This window comes from Sesamum indicum, linkage group LG8 (assembly GCF_000512975.1).
Source record: "Sesamum indicum cultivar Zhongzhi No. 13 linkage group LG8, S_indicum_v1.0, whole genome shotgun sequence".
Taxonomy (NCBI): domain Eukaryota; kingdom Viridiplantae; phylum Streptophyta; class Magnoliopsida; order Lamiales; family Pedaliaceae; genus Sesamum; species Sesamum indicum.
The window spans coordinates 21,495,276-21,515,648 of NC_026152.1; the positions used below are offsets into that span (position 1 = coordinate 21,495,276).

At 38.0% G+C, this 20,373-nt stretch overlaps 2 protein-coding genes across 4 annotated transcripts; one reads left to right on the forward strand and one right to left on the reverse strand.

Moving 5' to 3' along the window:
• Positions 264-10,188, forward strand: LOC105169874 (brefeldin A-inhibited guanine nucleotide-exchange protein 1). 2 transcript variants are annotated; one of them, XM_011090428.2, is made up of 11 exons: positions 264-1,639; positions 2,169-2,486; positions 3,758-4,085; positions 4,342-4,764; positions 5,526-5,815; positions 6,080-6,353; positions 6,627-7,117; positions 7,214-7,535; positions 8,032-8,392; positions 8,543-9,195; positions 9,527-10,188. In XM_011090428.2, the coding sequence occupies exons 1-11, from the start codon at positions 657-659 to the stop codon at positions 10,121-10,123; spliced, it is 5,040 nt and encodes a 1,679-aa protein (XP_011088730.1). In that variant the 5' UTR covers positions 264-656; the 3' UTR covers positions 10,124-10,188. The 2 variants fall into 2 exon arrangements, with proteins under 2 accessions (XP_011088730.1, XP_020551290.1); XM_020695631.1 differs by lacking the exon at positions 264-1,639 and having other exon boundaries at positions 2,310-2,486; positions 3,748-4,085.
• LOC105169875 (AT-rich interactive domain-containing protein 3-like) lies at positions 11,316-19,661 on the reverse strand. Of its 2 annotated transcripts, XM_011090429.2 has the most exons (12): positions 18,786-19,659; positions 18,662-18,701; positions 17,925-17,977; positions 17,588-17,633; positions 15,431-15,520; positions 14,981-15,103; positions 14,832-14,883; positions 14,670-14,742; positions 13,590-13,656; positions 13,453-13,503; positions 12,347-12,439; positions 11,316-11,678 (listed from the first exon to the last, which is right to left on the reverse strand). In XM_011090429.2, exons 1-12 carry the CDS (start codon positions 19,157-19,159, stop codon positions 11,574-11,576), a joined length of 1,167 nt encoding a protein of 388 aa, XP_011088731.1. In that variant the 5' UTR covers positions 19,160-19,659; the 3' UTR covers positions 11,316-11,573. The 2 variants fall into 2 exon arrangements, with proteins under 2 accessions (XP_011088731.1, XP_020551773.1); XM_020696114.1 differs by lacking the exons at positions 11,316-11,678; positions 12,347-12,439 and adding an exon at positions 12,450-12,806 and having other exon boundaries at positions 18,786-19,661.

Sequence of the window (20,373 nt, forward strand, 5' to 3'; positions counted from 1 at the left end):
TATTATACGAAAATAAATATTAAAGATACTCACATGAGTTTATTTATAATTATATAATATTTGATGAATCCTTATTCTGGAAGTACTGGTATCGTATGTTATTTTAGCCATGCAGTTAGCCATGCAATGTTACAATTTCTTAATAATTCAAACGTTGAAGGCGTATTTTTGGTAATTTGAGAGATGACTTGAGATGGTCAAGGTGAAATTCGGTCTTATTTATTTAACTGTGCCTTGTTTTGGCATTTGGCCTTTGTTCCGTTGGTGATGAATAAAAATAACAATAATATATTTGTTACTTTAAAAAGGAAAAGGAGGAGGAGGTGGAGGAGGAGATGTTGCATGCAAATAAAGCAAACCGCCGGATCCGTAATTTTCTTGTTACAAGTCTGTCGCCAGCCACCGCTTTCCACTGCCTCTGCCACTGCCACTGATAGAGGTGGTGATGTTTAATATCCACCACATTCCATTTCAAACATTGATTGCTGTTAGGTCCTTCTTCCTCTTTTCTTTGTCCTCTTAATAATAATTAAAGAGACCACCAAAAACACAACACCACTAATTTGTAATATCACAAGCCGGCGAAGCCCGCCAGCCAGCCAGCGACGAATGGAGGGAGGGATGCAGTAGATATATAGATATTATATAGATATTCGATGTCAACGTCGCAAACCCTCGGTGGGGCTTCCCGCTGTGGTTGGGTGCTTGGTCCTTCCCTTGACAAGATCATCAAAAATGTAGCCTGGAGGAAACATTCCCATCTCGTTTCCGCCTGTAAATCTGTCCTCGACAAGCTCGAGTCTTTGACCGATGATGCCTCCGATCCCGGCTCTTGCTCCCCACTCTACGGCCTCTCTTCTTCCGATGCTGACTTCTTGCTTCAGCCCCTCATTATGGCCCTCGAATCCCGCTCCCCTAAGGTTGTGGAGCCTGCCCTCGATTGTGCCTTCCGACTCTTTTCTTTCGGCATCATCCGCGGATGTGAGATCCAAGAAAGCTCTTCTCTTATTTACCGCCTCGTTGACACCGTTTGCAAATGCTCCAATCTCGGCGACGAGGCCATTGAGCTAGCTGTGCTCGAGGTCCTTCTTTCAGCTGTCCGATCGCCCTCCGTCTACATCCGGGGTGATTGCCTTGTATACATTGTCAAAACCTGCTACAACATTTACCTGGGTGGCAAAAGTGGCACCCTTCAGATCTGTGCTAAGTCTGTTCTTGCACAGATGGTGATCATTATTTTCACCAGGGTCGAGCAGAATTCCATGCTTGCTGAGTTCAAGAATGTTGTTGTATTTGAGTTGCTGGAGTTTGCTGATAGGAACCTGAACGAAGGAAGTTCTATACACTTCTCTCAGAATTTCATTAATGAGATCGTGGACGCTAAGCAGAGCCCTCCTGATTCAAAACATTCATATGATGAAAGGAAAAATCAATCTGTTAATGTTTCTCGTTTTAGTGGTCAGAGTGATCTTAGAGAAGATGGTTTTACGCTCTACAAGAATTTATGCAAATTATCTATGAAATTTTCATCACAGGAGCATTCTGATGATCGGATCCTTTCGAGGGGGAAAGTTCTCTCCTTGGAGCTTCTAAACGTCATCATGGCCAACGCAGGTCCAGTCTGGCACACCAATGAGAGGCAAGTTCTCAGTTGTACAAATTTCTGCTGTCTGCAGTTGAATCAACCAGTGGAACTTACATTGAACCATGTCATGTATGTGCTGAATTTAATCAAGTACAATCTCTTGACCAACAATAACTAAAGGAATCAAGAATTAGCTAATAATAAACAGGGAAAACTCTAAGTATGTCCAATTACCTTTCAGACTGTGGAAGGAAAGATTCTCCTGAAAAAAGAATGAGATTTCACCCGGTTAAGGTTATGGGATCATGAGGTGTTAATATCAAGGGGAAGCAAGCTTTTGGCTCACCTCTAGTTGTCATACTCTGGCTTTATAGTTTTGAGGTGAAGACAATGGCTATTCAGCTTAAGTATACATACCTAATATGTGCTGCACTATATAAATCTTAAACTGAAATGCCTCTCTTTAGGAAATAGTAGAATCATTAAATTGTTTAGTTTCGCCATAATCATTTTCATGATCTTTTACCCGTACATACGTAGAGCTGATATTTCTGAATAGCTAATGTGTTTGTTTTCTTAACAGGTTTCTTAATGTACTCAAGCAGTACCTATGCTTGTCACTGATGAAGAACAGTGCAGTATCAGTGATGACTATTTTTCAACTTCTTTGTTCAATATTTTTCAACTTAGTCTCAAAATTTAGATCTGGATTGAAATCAGAGATTGCAACATTTTTTCCCATGCTAATAATTCGTGTATTGGAGAATGTGCTTCAACCTAGTTTCTTGCAGAAGATGACTGTTCTGAGTTTAGTGGAGAAGATCTCTCAGGATCCTCAGATCGTCATTGATATCTTTGTCAACTATGACTGTGATGTGGAGGCTCCAAATCTATATGAAAGGTAACAAGGATTAGGTTTTCTTATTTTTCCTTTTCCTTGGATACCTTTTCTCTGTGTTCATTACAATTGGATGCTAATCAGCTTATCAAAGGGTTCTTTCGAATATTAGAATCGTACACTTTATACATTTTAAGTACCTTGCAATGATGTAGTATCTTACAGAAAATGACGCAAGAATCCATTGTAAAGAAATAAGGAGATCTTTCATATTAGTAATATATGCGGAAAAAATCATAGGAAATCTCTGGATGGAGGCTTCAAACAAATTTGAAGGTTAATAAGGGTTGGTTTCCCAGAAACTTTTCTCTTTTCCTACTTTTTCACCAAATGTACCGATTACAGTATCTTCATATTATTATCTTAGGACACTAGATTAGATATCCATACCTTGTGTATAGTTCTACCATTGGAATGACTTCACTTATCTCTATTGGCCTCTTCATATGAATTATCAATTTTATTTTTGCTTGAGAAAATCTTTAAATACAAAATTTGTCTTGATTAGTTTTCACGGGGATACAAGTTTCTCTACATATAAAGTTGGTTTATTCACCTTTTCTTGTTTTCTCATTTTCAAAACTGATTAGAAATCCATGGTAGGAATGAAACCCTGAATTCAAAACTTTACTGCACAATCTTTCTCATGATTCTATCTACTTATACTAGGCCATTGTGGTTTAATAAATTTTACATCAAATCTGACAGAGATGCGCTCATTTTTGTTGCCAAAAATCAAAGAAGGAAAAAAGAGGAGGATAAAGAATCTATCTCCCAGCATCTTGTTCTCAGTTGTCATAGCACTCCATCAATTGAATCTGACTGGTGAATTCAATATTCATAGAGTCAGAATACTAAATAATGTCTAGGAATTTATTCAGGAAATCCATAAAAAATATAGCCTTAAAGAAAGTTTGATAATCTAATATTCATGCTGAAACTCGAGTGACATTATTTGGCATATAAGACTGTAAACTATACCATGTCCATCATTGACCACTAAAATAACTCTAGTTGTGATTGTAGCCTTAATTCATTGGTGCTCTTAGTGGAACTGCGAAGTTATTGAAGTATCTTAGATTTTCCCTGAATTTTTCTTTTTTTACTTTCAAGAAGCAACAAGTTTGTGACTCTAATAAGCTTTGTTGTCTTTCTCCGCTTGCACTCCTTCATATTCAACAATAATCAGTTCCTGTGCTTATTTCTATTTCCAAAGTTTTTGCTTTGTTCTAAAGTTGTATTAAGACTACCTTAATTCCCTCAGATATTTGCAGGATTGTCAATGGCCTTCTGAAAACTGCTCTAGGTCCACCTCCTGGTTCTACCACATCGTTGTCTCCAGCTCAAGACACAACAGTACGTCATGAATCAGTAAAGTGTCTTGTTATAATCATCAAGTCATTGGGAACATGGATGGACCAGCAGCTGAAAGTTGAACGCTCGAATCCTCCAAAATTTTCCAATGATGAAAACTTGACAGAAAATATGAACCTCAGCGAAGATGCAAATTTTTCTGATTGTGAGCTGCCCTCAGAAGCAAATTCTGAATTTACTGATGCTGCAACATTGGAGCAGCATAGAGCTTATAAATTAGAAATTCAGGTTTGCTTATGCACACATTTTTAAGCAATGTAGCTGTGCCATCAAGATTTTGTTACACCATCAATTGCCTTCTTGACTGGTAAACTTACCTTCAGGATATTATTGTGTCATGAATGTAGTAAGAATATACTATGTTCTCTGAGTGCTAATGCAGTAATACTGTAGTCTGTAATCTTGGTGCCACAAAAAGTGCTACTTTCTAAGTTTCAGAATGATCTGGTATACTGTAGTGACTGTGTTCATTGAATAAATGCAGAAAGGTATTGCACTATTCAATACAAAACCTTCCAAGGGAATTGAGTTCTTAATTAGCACCAAAAGAGTTGGCAGCTCTCCTGAAGAAGTGGCTTATTTTCTCAAAACTATTGCTGGGCTGAACAAAAGTATGATGGGTGATTATTTTGGTGAAAGAGAGGAATTCCCCATGAAAGTTATGCATGCGTATGTAGATTCATTCAACTTTGATAAAATGGGCTTTGGTGAAGCAATCAGATCCCTATTAAGAGGGTTTAGGTTACCTGGAGAAGCAGAAAAAATCGACCGCATCATGGAAAAATTTGCTGAACGCTATTGTAAATGCAATCCAAGCTCATTCAGCAGTGCAGATACAGCCTATGTCCTTGCCTACTCAGTGCTAGTGCTTAACATGGATGCTCACTATATTATGGTAAAAAATAAGGTGTGTTTTTGGACTTCACATCTTCTATCTAAAACTGTGATTATTCTCTTTTGCTATGTCACTTTGTTTTATCTAGTTCCTTATCAATTTCTGGGAGGAAAAAACAAATGCAGTTAATATTGATAATGTGCTGATGAAATATTTCTAAGAGCCTGATGGAGAGATAATGTTTTTCATGCCTCTAAAGCTTGCATAGAGATAAATATACATGTAAGACCGGACCTGGATATCCTTGAGAGTGTAACTGTTGCTATACTCACCATTTCATTTGCTTCATTGTCTATATGCCATGTCCTTTTAATGTTTTTCATTTACTTCAAATCTCCGACTACCATTGACTGTGATTGGATTGCAAATTGGAAATCAATGTGTTGATAGTGAAATTACCTATTTTTTCTCTCCCCCTTATTTACTAGCACATCATAGCTGTTATCATTAACTTAATGCATAATCTTGTCTCTGGAAGCATGTTATTATTTGCAGTTTAAGCCTTCAAATAATGAAGTCTGATGAATCCATGTCCAAATAGCATAGGTTGGATCTGATGCATATTTTCTCAACTGATCTCCTTGTAAATTGGGAAAGATTGAAACTGAAAATTGTTCAAGTAGGACCGTTATTTATTTCCTCTTTTTCTTATGATGCTATGTTTATTTTCTTATGTTATGCTAATATTGCTTTGCTAGTTTAGTCTTAAACCATGATAAGGTTGAATTTAACACCTTCTTTGACTTATATTGGGAATGGATTTGACTTTTAAGATGACCAAGGCTGATTTCATCCAAAATAATCGCGGCATCAATGATGGCAAGGACCTACCTGAAGATTATTTGGGTACTCTGTACGATGACATCGTGAATAATGAGATTAAGATGAGCGCAGAATCTTCTGCTCTACAAAGCAAACAGGGAAACAGCCTAAATGCACTGCTGGGCTTGGACGGTATATTCAATCTGGTCACAAAGCAGACAGAGGAAAAGCCGTTGGGGCCAAATGAATATCTAATAAGGCATATTCAGGAGCAGTTTAAGGATAAATCTTTAAAGCCAGAGTAAGATCAAGCTTCCAGAGAATTGCTTGGTTACAATGCTTTTTGCTGTTTTGAATGTTTTGTCTTTGGTTCCACTCTATAGAATGCCTATATGGAATATCTGTCAGTGGAAACTGGTAATCTGATGCAATGCAGGCAGTTATATCTAGATGATCCTACTCTTACTATCATATTTTTTGACATGGGGCTCTTGGTTGTTTATGATCTGTAATGTCAGTCCTTTTGCATACTTTTTTGCGACCTTCCTTCCTTTGCCAACTGCAGGGATATTTATTATGCTTTAGCTGATCCAACAATTTTGAGGTTTATGGTTGAAGTTTGCTGGGGCCCGATGCTTGCTGCATTCAGCGTAACTCTGGGCCAGACTGATGATAAGGAAGCTACTACTCAGTGCTTGCAGGGGTTCCGATATGCTGTGCATGTTACTGCTAGCATTGGCATGCAGACCCAGAGAGATGCTTTTGTTACTACTGTGGCTAAGTTTACTTACCTCCATTGTGCTGCAGATATGAAGCAAAAAAATGTTGATGCCGTTAAGGTACTTTCAGTTTTACTCTTCTTTGTAATTCGTAATATGCAGAAATATCACCCAATATATGCAGGTATGAGTTTTTCTTCTCCTGCTAAAATGGCATACCAAAATGATAAATTATTATCTAGAGCAGGATGTTCAGTTTCTCTTTCATATTTGAAGTTCTGAGTAGTTAGTGATGCTTATTTGGGGTGTTTATCGCAGTTATTTCTCTTTGAGATAATTATAGTTTTCCTCTCTTATAGAAATGATTGGGTAGACTTTCTGTTGTTTTGACAGGCTATTATATCAATTGCTATTGAAGATGGGAATTACCTTCAGGAAGCATGGGAACATATTTTAACATGTTTATCCCGATTTGAACAACTGCAGCTCTTGGGGGAAGGGGCACTTTCAGAATCATCCTCCCTTAATACACCTAATTCTGAAACCGAACTGAAATCCTCGAATTACCCTTCTTTGAAGAAAAAAGAAGCACTCCAGAATCCAACTGTAGTGGCAGTCATACGAGGGGGCTCTTATGATAGCACCTCTAGAGTCTACTCCTCTGGTCTTGTTACTCCAGAGCAGATGAATAACTTTATTTCAAACTTGCATTTGCTTGACCAAATTGGGAACTTTGAGTTGAATCACATTTTTGCTCATAGCCAAAGGTTAAACAATGAGGCAATTGTTCCTTTTGTGAAGGCACTCTGCAAAGTTTCCATGTTAGAATTGCAGTCTCCAACTGATCCACGTGTGTTTAGTCTCACAAAGATGGTGGAAGTTGCGTAAGAGTCTTTCCTTAATTTTAATTGATGATCCAATTCTTATAAATTATTGTTATGGGATGAGAAATACAACCAATTAATGCTTCTGTTTTTCAGGCACTACAACATGAATCGCATCAGACTAGTGTGGTCCCGTATATGGAGTGTCCTTTCAGAATTTCTTATAGCAGTTGGTTTGTCAGAAAATCTCTCTGTTGCAATCTTTGTTATGGACATGCTGCGACAGATTACTATGAAATTTCTAGAGCGAGAAGAACTGGCAAACTATAACTTCCAAAGTGAATTTTTGAGACCATTTGTGGTTGTGATCGAGAAAAGTACTTCCACAGAAATCAGAGAGTTAATAGTTCGTTGTATCTCACAAATGGTCTCCGGTCGGTTCAGTAACATAAAATCTGGATGGAAGAGTGTTTTCATGGTAATTTTTCCTTCTTTACGTTCTAGTACAATTTGTATCACCACAACTGAAATTGTTGCACTTAAAAATACTCATCAAGCTTTTTTTATTAGTATTGTAATTCACCCCATTTTGTCTTGTGATCTTGGAATTTGGTTGCTTTGTCTTTACTTTTCATGCTCTATTTTTCCTGTGCAATCACTTTTTCTTTACTTTTGTGCCGTATGTCCCAGCTTTATCATGATTCTCAGAAACCAAAGCCCAGGAAGTGCCATAACTTTTGTTTGAAAATCACATTCTAACCACCAGTGCTGCTGTATCTCGAAATCCTTATTGTCTAAGATTGCTGATTTTGCAGTAGAAGATATAGATTAGACCAGAAGCTGACTGATTGATAAAAGTCTCAATTCTGTTCACAATTTGCTTCGGTGTAGAACTGACTTTCTAGACCAGATCTCGACCATTTTCTGCTGGCTCTTCCAAATTTTGCCTTCAAATGTAGAATTTGCCATTGCAGGTTTTCACAGCTGCTGCAGCTGATGAAAGAAAGAGCACAGTCTTGATGGCCTTTGAAGCCATGGAAAAGATAGTGCGAGAATATTTTTCCTACATAACTGAGACGGAAACATTGACTTTTACCCATTGTGTCAGGTGCCTCATCACCTTCGCAAATAATAGATTCAACAGCGATGTTAGCCTCAATGCTATTGCTTTTGTTCGGTTCTGTGCTGTCAAACTTGCAGATGGTGGACTTGCTTGGAATGAGAAAAGCGAGGGTGATAGTTTAAACACTCCAACAGTGAAGGACAACGCTTTCGGTGGTCAAAAGTGCATTGATAAGGATGATCATACGCATTTCTGGTTTCCTTTGCTCTCAGGTATTTGATTGTAACTGAGAAACTTTGACTTTCAGATGGTGAGAGCTGTCTAATGTGTATCGTCTCTATTGTTACCACCTCTATAGGTTAGCTTCACTATCACCTCTATAGGTTAGCTTCTGAACATATTTTTCCTTTTAATTATTCCAGGGTTATCAAGATTGACATCGGATCCTAGACCACCTATTAGAAGATGTGCTATGGAAGTTCTCTTTAATATCTTGAAGGACCATGGCCACCTTTTTCCACAGCCATTCTGGGCCAGTGTTTTTGAATCTGCGATCTTCCCATTATTCAGTTTTACATGTAATATTGAAGAGCCTGAAAAAGATGATAATCACTATTCACCAGAGCCTGGATCCCAACTACCAGATGAGAGCCTTTGGGAGTCCGAAACCAATGCAGTGGCTGTAGAATGTCTCAGTGATCTATTTGTCCACTTCTTTGATTTGGTGAGGCCTCAACTGCGTCAAGTAGTATCTATATTAGTGCGATTCATAAGAAGTCCAGCCCAAGGTCCGTCGAGTGCTGGAACGGCTGCTTTGATCCGTTCAGCTGCTGAATTGAGAGGCAAACTTTCAGCAGAAGAATGGCTAGATATCTTTCTTTGTTTGGAGGAGGCTGCTAAATCCAGTTTGACTGGTTTGACAGAGCTCTTGAAAAGCATGAACCGCATTGAGGTGCCTGATTTTGCTTACCAGAATGATGTAGTGGACGATTTTGAGGATGAGAACCTGCAAACTGTGGCTTATATTGTTTCAAGGATGAAAAGCCATATAGCTGTGCAACTACTCATCATGCAGGTGCCGTATATCTTCCTCCCTTTTACAAGTGCACATTTCCCATCGTTATCATATGAATTGTCACTGCAGACAGTAACGTGTCCAACATGTTTTGAGTTGCAACCATATGGAGAAGGGAATAATCTGGGAATGATGAACTGTAGCACGACAATTTTTAATTACGAAGCCCATATGTATTCTAACTGTAGTATTTTAGATGGTCCAGATGTTACAATTTTTTATCATACCCTCAGACAGTTGTGCAAATTTCTTAATGGTAGTTGCTTAATCATCTTATTGGTTTGACTACTGCAATGAATCTCATTCTAGGCGTCTTTGTTGTTGCTCACAGGTAGTGGCTGATCTTTGCAAGATGCATGTGCAGTCTCTGTCCCTGGATACTTTCACTGTTATTCGTGAAATCTTTTTGTCCACTGCAAATCGCTCCAGTGAATTGAACTCTGAAACTAGTTTACTGCTGAAGATAGAGAAGACATGTTCCGTCCTAGAGATGTCAGAGCCACCCCTGATTCACTTCGAAAATGATTGTTACCAGAATTACTTGAACTTTTTGCATGATTTGCTCATGACCAATCCATCTATGTCCCAAGAAAATAACATAGAAGCAGAGCTTGTTACTGTTTGTGAGGAAGTGTTGCAGATATACCTAGATTGTGCTGGATTTGGACGGAAAGCCATCAGAGAACAAGGAGGTAGTACTCTTTCTTCTGGCTCGGTCAAAGAGGAAGAATTGGCAGCACGCACTCCTTTAGTTCTTTCAGTGATGAGGATTTTGGGTAGTCTAGAAAGAGGTTGTTTCAGGAGGTACATTTCACAGTTATTCCCGTCGTTAGTAGATCTTGTTCGGAGCGAGCACAGTTCATGGGAAGTGCAGGAAGTTCTAAGCAACATACTTGAATCATGTATTGGGCCATTAATAATGGAGTAGCTATTTTTTGTTCAATGTTGTACAGTGAATAAATTAACTCATTGGCACTTTACATTTAGTAATTACGAGCCGGGTGAATGGTACATCCCATTTTTGTTAGATCCCTATTTCTAGAGTTTACTGGTGAATCCAACTTGGAAAAAGTGTCAATTGTTCGTTATAGTTTCAGTTTTAGATCAACAATTTTTTGTTGTGCGTAATTATGAACAGAATTTACTTAACAAAATTGGTTCCTTCCTGTTGTAGCCATAATAATATGGGAGTTGGGAAGCAATCATGGTTTTCCACTCTCCCTTGGATCTATGAAAAAAACTTTTAGGTAAATAACAACAGCACCACCCGACATATACTGAAATTAGGTAAACTATCCTTCATTTTTTGATAATTATACAAATAATCACTGTCAGTCCAAAAAGTAGCCGACAGGGCTGGGGTGGAGGGGCCAAAGGGGTGAGGATGAGGGCGACGGTGACAACAGAGACTGCTCAATTTTGGGGATGGGAACAGGGAAGGAGTCGTAATTTAATTATGACAAATTAAATTAAAAGTAGTTTAATTAACTTAAGACAAAAAAAAGAAAAAAAGATTGTATGTACATAAGTAAAGAAGACCAGCTAAATCGGCTGGTTGAACATAGGAATGGCAAGAGGGTGGATCTAACCGGGATAGAAATCGAAATAAATTGAAAAATGAGAGATCAGAACATATGTGCCAGCTATCGAGATTCTTCAATTACTTGATGTTGCAACAGACAACTTGAGGACAAGCAGGAGCGGTTCGACTCCATCCCGGAAATTATAAGAAGTTAAAAGAGTGGACAATTTGAGGGTTTAGAAGGGCAGTTCGGGATGTAAAAGAGTGGAAGATGGGAAAATTAATAACTAAATAAATTAAATATTAAAAAGTACATAAATTAACAGATCAATAAAAAGCAAAACAACAAAATAGGCGCTCTCACTTGATATAAAGTATAGATATACCAATATGGTTTGGTGGAATAGGATAATTCTATTCCTCAATTCATATATACATACTAGTACATATTGAGCTTTTCTCAAACCCCCCAGACTCTCCCACCCATTTACGAAAAACTACAACTATAAATTTATATCAACCCCCTTCACCCCCTCTTACCCTTCAATTCATTCATTCTATCCCAATTAACTGTAATTTTCAAAGCGTCTTTTCTAAACTTTTTTCCAAACTGCTCCCGTTAGACCAGACTTGGGATTCTAATTAACCTTAAAATAAAAGAACACCAACCAATTTGTAGCAATTGAAATACTTATTATAATACAGAAACTACACATCAATGAACGCCAAAATGCACAGTAAACAAGGGCAGCTAAGTTCAAATTCAACATATGCAAACCCTACACAACTATTTCATTCTCAATAGATCACCAGAAGATACTTTTGAAGACCTCCAGCTTACAAAGGCAACTACGTACTAGATATCTGATTGCTCAAATGGCACGCGAACAAATAGCTGCCCGTGCAGGGTCACCACAGCCGATGTCTGATGAGGATCAATTCTAGTAGGTAAACTGACTACCTGGGAACAACACAGTTCTAATGTCATATATAGATGAAGCACTTAGAGCCCCCAAATCCAACAAACTGACTTTACAGGACCAACAAACAATTAAATGACACCTTATTTAAGAATAAATAGAGACACAAGATTTGATGTAATTACACACACCCCTTCATGATAAAAAATTAGACTAACATCCCCTTGTCAGTGATATGTCAGAAAGAGTTGGGGGCAGGTTGCGACTTGGAAGGGGTTGGGGAAAGTTGGATGGTAGAGGAAAAGTGAGGGAGCCCTTAGACGGGAGGGGGGGGGGGGGGGGGGGGGGGGTAAGGTTGGGTGGGGACTCTGATGGTACTTAAAGTTGTAAAATCCCGACCCAGGACAAAATTAAGTGGAGAATCTATAATGAAAAAAACAAAAAATTCGTAACAGGGATGTCACTAAAGTTATACAGAATGAGGTGATGCCGTAATAGAAATCCAGTTTCAATATCCATTTGTGCACAAATGAAAAATCCGATAGCAGCCCCTAAACTGGAAGGTAGAAGCCTTAAGGCAACTAACACACTCTCGCACAGATGAGATGAAGCAAGGACAATTACTTCTGTACATGAGAGTACCAATTGAACAGCTGGAAGATAGACTCATTTACTACTTGCAGCACACACCTCAACTCACATGTGTTACCTTTTTGAATGGAGTGACACCCCAAGGGTTATCCTGCTGTTCTGGTTGTCCAGATATAACCAAACGGCCTGCAGGATCTGACTGTACGCGTACCTGTTGTCAAATAATCTAAGTTGATAGAGCATAATAAGATAAGAATTTAACAAGGCAACACTGGATAGCCAATTGCCTGGACCAGGTGATGCTCAAACTTACTTCAAGACCAACAATCACCAATTCAAGTTCTATCAAAATAACTACCCGAATAACCGTACTCTAGCAAGATCTGCAAAAGTTAATTAGAAAGTTTTACGACAGTGAATCCCCTGCCCTCCCTCATCCATAGCTCCCATGAATGTAGCGATGGTATGGCCTAACCAGATCTGGATACAACATCTCAACTTATGCATGCCTTTGGCCTTCTAACCGCAAATCTTATTGCCATGCATAATCTTTGTTATCCATCCAACAGATTAAAAACCTGATTGAGCAAATAAACTTAGTATCATAATGATATGCATGAGTATATCACAAGCAAAGAGTGGTTTGTGGCATCGAGAGCAGCCAATGTATAAGATGATTAGATGTTCATTATATTACAATTATATTAGGCAATTCCTCTCCTCCCAAAACTATCAATCTAGTCATCCTTGTTCCCAAATATATCTATATGTTCCATGGTCTCTTTCTTCCCCTTGGTCCTCTGTCCTGAGTAAGAGCGTGTCCTCTCATTAACTGTGAGACACATTTAGCAGATGCTTATCCAATTAACATCTAAAGTCACATAATTGAAACAAATCTTGACACTAAAGTTAAGGGAGGTGACCATAATATTGGATATTTGACCTCCTAACTTTCAAATATCAAAACCAATTACCCATTTTCCACCCTACATAAACTGAGGCTAACACTCATTATATATATATATGTATGTATATGAGATATCAAGATAGTGAAAGGGTGCCAACAGAATGATTTGTACAAAGTCATTATTCCTGCAAGTTTCTTGCTTTGGTGTAGAAATTACAAAGTAGATTTCATGACAATAAGATGCCTGACACAATTTCCAGGGAGGTTTTTAGCTCAAAATGACAGAAAATTTACAAAAAATTCTTTCTGTTACTTGCCTCCTCACGCAAAAGCCCAGGAACTAATGCATATACTTCATAGCAGTCTTTCTGCAGAAACACCGCATGCAATTAGCAACTCTACGAGGAGCATATAATGGACCATTGTATACCAAGGACAGGAAAGAAAGACATACCATTCTCTGCACATTGACCTTCACCCAGTCAGCAGGGACACCAACATCCACAACCATGATCTCCAGTCTGTCAATAACATTGAAATTCATATATTGAAGAGAAAAATGCAGAGAATCATTTTACATTCACAACCAATCATTTACTTCTACATTCTTTTTATATCTAAATGACAAGAAAAACATATTTTCACAGACGAATAATTTTTTCCCTGATATGCTACATTTAACAATCATGATTGGTCTGTTGAAGATAAAAAATAGGAGGAAGAGCTATTATCTCTACTTTCTCTGGAAGTACTTAAAAAGATATTGGAACATAAGAACCATGTCCCCATCACTCATCATCCATCAATGTCAGCTGCAACAAGCTCCTCTAAACCACTGAACAACTGCCAGTACTGGTTACCCAAATTCACTTGACTATGACATGAAGTGCAACTATTCCAAGTCAACACACTTAAAATTAAAGAAGCAGAGTTGTAATTCTATGGTTCTCCTATTAAACAAAAAAACTCGAGCACAATTCATGAGGAAGTTGGCATAAGAAACAGAAGGCGATAAAAGAGGCTCAACTTGGAGACCAAAGAGTTCACTTATTTATGCTTGTTGAGACAGTGATCAGTAGGTTCACTATAAGAGCTGCACTGCTGTATATGACTCCTGTTATTTCGAGGTCATATCTAATATTCAGAGTTTACCTAGATTTGGTACCGCTTTCGCAGACCGCACCAAAACAGTGCTTTACCTCTTTAGGAGGAGGAGATATTCACATTGCTACAAGGTGCAAGTGACAAATGTTAGGAGAAGGTAGAAATAATTAATGATGACAGGATTGCTCATCCACTCTGCATTGTCATGTGAACCAGACAAGGCTAAGATACCATAAACTCTTCAAAGACAATGAAATTTCCAATCATCATATATCAAAAGTCCACTTTCCACAAGCAGTTATAAGAAATCTAATGGAAGCCTGGATTGTTATCAGTAAGGCAGTTCTATTACCAGAAACAAGAGATTCATGTAACATCTTAAAAATCGTGCCTCCAGATATTACGGGGCTTCTAACTAAGAGATCTTAACTGCGATTTTGATGCTACACGTGCAACCTTGATAGCATGCTCACCAGGAGATGATCCCTTGCGTTTGAGGAAACCTTTGTCAAGAATTAACCACACATGGAATAAAATCCAAGTTTTCATAATAGAAGCATGGAATAACTACAACTCTGGCAGTAAAACATACCAATGTTTCTTAATTGCTTTTCACGTTTCGGTGTTGTCATTTGGTTCTTATCCTGTGAACAAATGACTGCAATCTCAGAACTACAACAGAGGAGCAGAATAACAAACACAAAGGACAAACAGATGAACCCTTACAAAGCATAATTATACCTTAATGATGGGATCTCCAACCTCACCATTACTCAGAAGCCGCTGCGAATGCCATCCCTGCATGGCACGAGCGGCAGCATCCCTTCTTGCTCTACCTGATCCTGAAGCATGAATTAGATCTACCTGCAAATAAATTGTTCACTGTCATTTAATGATTTGGATAATTGCTAAGCTAGATTTAAGTAGGAAGCAGTTGTTTATGATTTAACATACTTCAGTGACTTCACTTGATCATACAACTAGCTGCTTAAATAGGATTTGTTACAAAAAGACCATCATATCTTTGGTTTATTAATTAGAGCCCTGTAATATTATCTTAAATAAAAACAAGAGTTTCCATAAATACATGCTATAGAAGAAATTGCAACCCCAAGTACAGTGTACTAAAACCCTTACAGTCAACCAACTATTCTTATCTTTAAGAAAAAAGAGATGAGAGTTGCAAATCACCTGATTCCCAGAAGCAGGATCTGATATGGAAGCATCAGTAAAAGGTAGCTCACCGCTACGCATTTTGTACTTTTCATATTCCAATAATGCCTGGAAAGATAAATCAAGTTCCAAGATTGCACGAGAAAGAATAGGATCCATGACTCCAGAAAGACCAATCCGGTAGAATCACAGAAATATAGTTTCTTTAGTCGTGGTGCAGAGAAAACAAAGCAAAAGCAGGTCACTTGCAGTACTGGCAATCCACATAATGTTGGAAGAATACAGGAAACTAGGAAGTATACAGGATGGTTTATACTGAATTTTTATGCAGCAATAGATAAAGAAGTCCACAAGGATCGTTTCCATGGCATATGAAGCATTATTAACATTATTAGTAGCTTATTAGAACAAAGATGCAAATGAAGCTCCTACTCATGACCATAGTAGTCAGTGGCGCACAGCGCACAATGGCGCTAAGGGCTCCTGGCGCTGCAGCACGCGCCTTTTCGGAGGATGGCGCAAATATGAGAAATAATCTATATATTAATATAATTAGTATTATTTTGACTAGATTAATGTATAAGGAGTTAAATAAAACATATAAAACAACAAATTCAACATAACAAAATTTCATATAATTAGAACAACCAATGTTGAACCATTGAAGGATAGCAAAAGTCCTAAAGATTCAAATGAATCCTAAATACTAAATAGTTTATCAAAAAAGAAGAAAAATAAGCCGAAGAAGAAGAGGCAGCCGCAGAGGAAGAACCGAAGAAAGAAGAGGCAGGAATGAACAGGTTACTCATGCATGCAGAGCAGATTATTTATTTCTGCTGGAATTCCGTTAATTATTAGGGTTTTTTTTTTATTTGATGGGCCCAGGCCCTTTTTCACAAAGGCCGCCTGGGCGCCATAGGCGGCGAATGGCGCAAGAGGCGCTCGCGCCATGGCTTGCCATAGACTACACAGCTCATGACAATAGAACAGTTCTGCAACCCTTCAAGCTCATTCCTCTATTATTGTAAAGGAAGAAAAAACATATCCACTGATATGCAGGGTCTACAATCTCTGTAAAGAAGAACATATAGGGTGCTCTTTTCTTATAAGCAAAGTATTCCTTGGAAGCAGCAGGAAGCAAATGCCTTTTGTACTCAGACTATGAAAAAAGAAAACAAAAAGATGGCAGCAAAGATAGAAGCTACCTTGTGTGCAGAAAAGTTAAACACATATAGAAGTGCCCCACTGCAAGAAAGCCTAGGCAAGTAATTGTAAAATGAAACAAAATGGAACAAAGTTGACAACTGCAGAGCTTCTTAACTTCTTAAGCTTCGAACCCATCTTCAGTTCCAAAAAATTCCTGTCATTTGTTCCTTATTCCTCTGAATAACAAACTCGAATAAAGATTTTTTTCTCTCCTACCTCTCTCAGTGAAGACAAAAGCTATATTGCAAAGTATAAAGGTGAAAGTTGTATTCATACAGGCAGATGTATTTGGACCACTATCTGCCTTGCAGTGAAAATTTTTATTTTCCATTGATGAGGTTTTGGTGCCTTCATATCTATCTAAAACCTACAGGCGATGGACTCTATAAGGTTAGTCCCCGGATAATCACTGGGAAGAAGTCACAGGTCTACAGGAAAGACCATCACTATCCTAATTCAATTTCCCATTAGTGGTTAAAAACAGGCGGTTCAAGTGCATGTGCTTTTAACCTATAATGCAACATTGTATACATTTCTTAAATCACTTCGGGAAAATAACAGAGTAATGACTTGACTGTAGATTAATATTTTTTGTATGCAGAATCAGAAATTGTTATCAACTAAACCCTATATACAGTATTCATATCGCAAGAGGTTCCACTTTCAGAAGTCAACCAATGTGACTATTTGCCACATCAAAGTTCTACATTGACTAGCTTTTTGTGTAATCAATTACAAAGTTATATTTATTGAAACAATTCCTTCATCAGAAGTTGTTCCTCATCAACCTAACCCTATTTCACTGATTATTTACCACATCAAAGCTCTTCACTCACTAGCCTTCTGGTAAAATAGAGCCAGCCACCCTTGGCCCAGACAAAAGAGTAGAAGTATCTTTACCACACACCATAATGCATATATCTGAGAACAAAAGATAGAAGAGAACTTCAGCAAGTAATTGAATATAACCTTCTCGTAAAAACCTCGAAATGTCCAAGAAACAGTAGTACAGGTCCTGCATGAGTTTAAACAACATTACACATACATCAAAATCCAATTAAAAGAACAGAAAAAGAATGTAAGAATAGTACAGTTCACAGGATGGGCGTGTGTCCTTATGAGCGAGGGGAAGGGGGGAAGCAGAAACTGATAGACCAACTGATATCAATCAGTTTTGTTCATCAAATATTTTCCCCCTGTTTCTGGTGTAGCAAAAAATGCAAACCCCTCAAGCAGAAACATGCAACTGGCCCTAAGTGAGTTTACTATAAGATATTATAACTTTTGACTAAAAGTTGATCCTCACTTTGGCGGCCTAAAGGATTCTCCAACTTGTCGCCACAGCTTCAACGAAGTCACCTACAAAGCGAAAATAAAGATGCAACCTGTAAATTACATTTCATACGACTGAGTAGATCAATTCAGCCAACAGTTCACTTATACATGCTACGCAGACCATGATAGCTCCCATAAATCTACAGGCTTAGGCCAAAGCCTGCCAAAATTTCTCACTCTTCTTACTATAGCTGTAAACTCTCAATCAGTCTAAATATGTTCTGTTAAATAAATTTTTTCTTTTCACTTTCAACAACTAAATAAAAGACTATGTAGAGCATGTTAGCTGTAACTCCCACGAAAAACTGAACTACAGGGCTGGGGTTCTGGAATGGCCCCGATTGTGTCCATCTTTCTAACAATTTTGCAAGTAAGAAACTGAACATATTGAGATAACAGACAAGTCATTTCACCTGACAGAAAATTTCAAATTCTTTGTACATTAGATGCATGGAACAGCTCCAAGAAGCAAAGAGCTAAAGCTAAGAGCCTGCTGATAATGCACAAACATAATTAAGCACTGATAAGTTTGTTTTAGTTTTCTTTTTCTTTTCCTGTCAAGTTTCAAAAGCGCCAGTGAATTGATATAATATATCAGGAAGATGCTCGTGAAATAACTTCCCTGTGTTCTCGTCATACTCAAAGATGATAAAGTAGACATAATAAATGAAAAGAATAAGTCAAGTAAATGGAAAACCTTGTGCATACCTGTTCATAACCACCAAGTCGGATAACTGCTCTCCACAACCTAATGCAAACATAATAAAATACTTGTACAAGGTTCAGATATCTTGAAAAAGAAAATGCAAAAGGCGATGAAACGAAGTGTTACTTGAGGCAATTTAATGGCTCTTGATAAAATTTTGGAGGCTTGAAGTCTAAGCATCTTTCTCTGTGGAAAGTCTCAAGCTCCTTCATAAAAGCAGCTTGCTCCTCCTCTGTTCCGGATTCGTCGCCTGTACCATCATTTGCATCTAATAGAAAAGACTTAGAAGGGTTTCTAATGTCAGCCTCGTTCTTCAGCTCCTCCATCTCTTGTGCTGGCTGTACCTCTGATTCTGTGAAGACAGCAGGTCCCTCTTTTCTGTCGTTGGCCACAATCTCTATCTCTTTTACTTTGCCTTCCACTTCTTCTTCCTTCTGAACATCTCCTATAGGCATGGGTTCATTTTCCAGTTCCTCCTTCCGGAATCCATTCTCCGCCATGGTTTGCCGGATCGCGGCTATATCGGCCGGAACGGCTGGACTGCAATTTGCGGAAGGACGACGCTTTCTCAAGTTCAAAGTTATCACGCGACGATAATGGATAGGGAGTAGCTTGACGCGGCCCGAATGGCGATTTGGGTGGAGAAGTTGCAAGGTGATTTGACGTATGAGGGTTTGAGCAATCAGTTCGACTGAGACTTCTGGTTTGAACGTCTTCAAGGGCTTTCCTGAATTCGCAAATTATTTCGTGTTTTGAAGTGCTTAATCCGTTTTCTGAAAGACAATTTTGAAGAAAATTGCACAAGCACGCTTTAGGGTTTACTGGAGAGGAGGAAGAAACAAACCGGTTCGTTCGATACCAGACGAAGTACAGCGCAGGCCATGTTTAATGGAAGCAAATCTTTACTGTAAATAACCAAAACTTAAACCCCGTAAATAATCAGTTTTAGATGCTGCAAACTATCCGCCATTTCTCTAAAAAATTTCTCCATGGCAGGAATTGCTAAAAACGACGAATTGGTTTTATTCTATTTTCAAGTTTTTTTTTAAATAAATAGAAGGAAAAAAAATATAGATATGCAAAAGTTCTTTTTTAATATATTTGATGTTATATTCTATATGATATAAAATTAAAAATTAAAAATATTATTCTCTTGTGAAAAAAATAAAAATAATTTATCTTCATATGTTGTTAGAAGTAGAGCAAAATAGCCCCCTTAGGGCGAACAATGCACTACACGAGCCCCATGTGCATCTGAGCATAATTTTTAATCAATAAAAATATTATTTTACTTATATATATTTGATGCGTGCAATTTTAGCACGAGTCCAGAGTCCTTAGATCTTTGAGATGGATTTGGACCACTTGAGTAAGGATTCCTAAGAAGAAGGACCTGCAAAACAAAGGGTTAGCACTCCAATGCTTAAGTTAGCTTCGGATTTAAGGATGGGTAAAAATAGAAATGAATGAAAATAGGAGTCCTGTTGAGGGGAATCCGTCGGCGCTAGCGAGAGAGATGGAATTGTAGATAAGAATCCTCCTTATTCGTTTCTTGAGCAACAAGTCTCCCTTTAAGGTTTAGGGTTTAGAGTTTAGGGTTTTTTTTTAATTAAATAGGTCGGGATCCCCGTTCCTTCTAGATATCATCGAGAATGTACAAAATATTTTGTATATGTAACAATCCTACGTAATTACAAAACACCCACAAAAATAA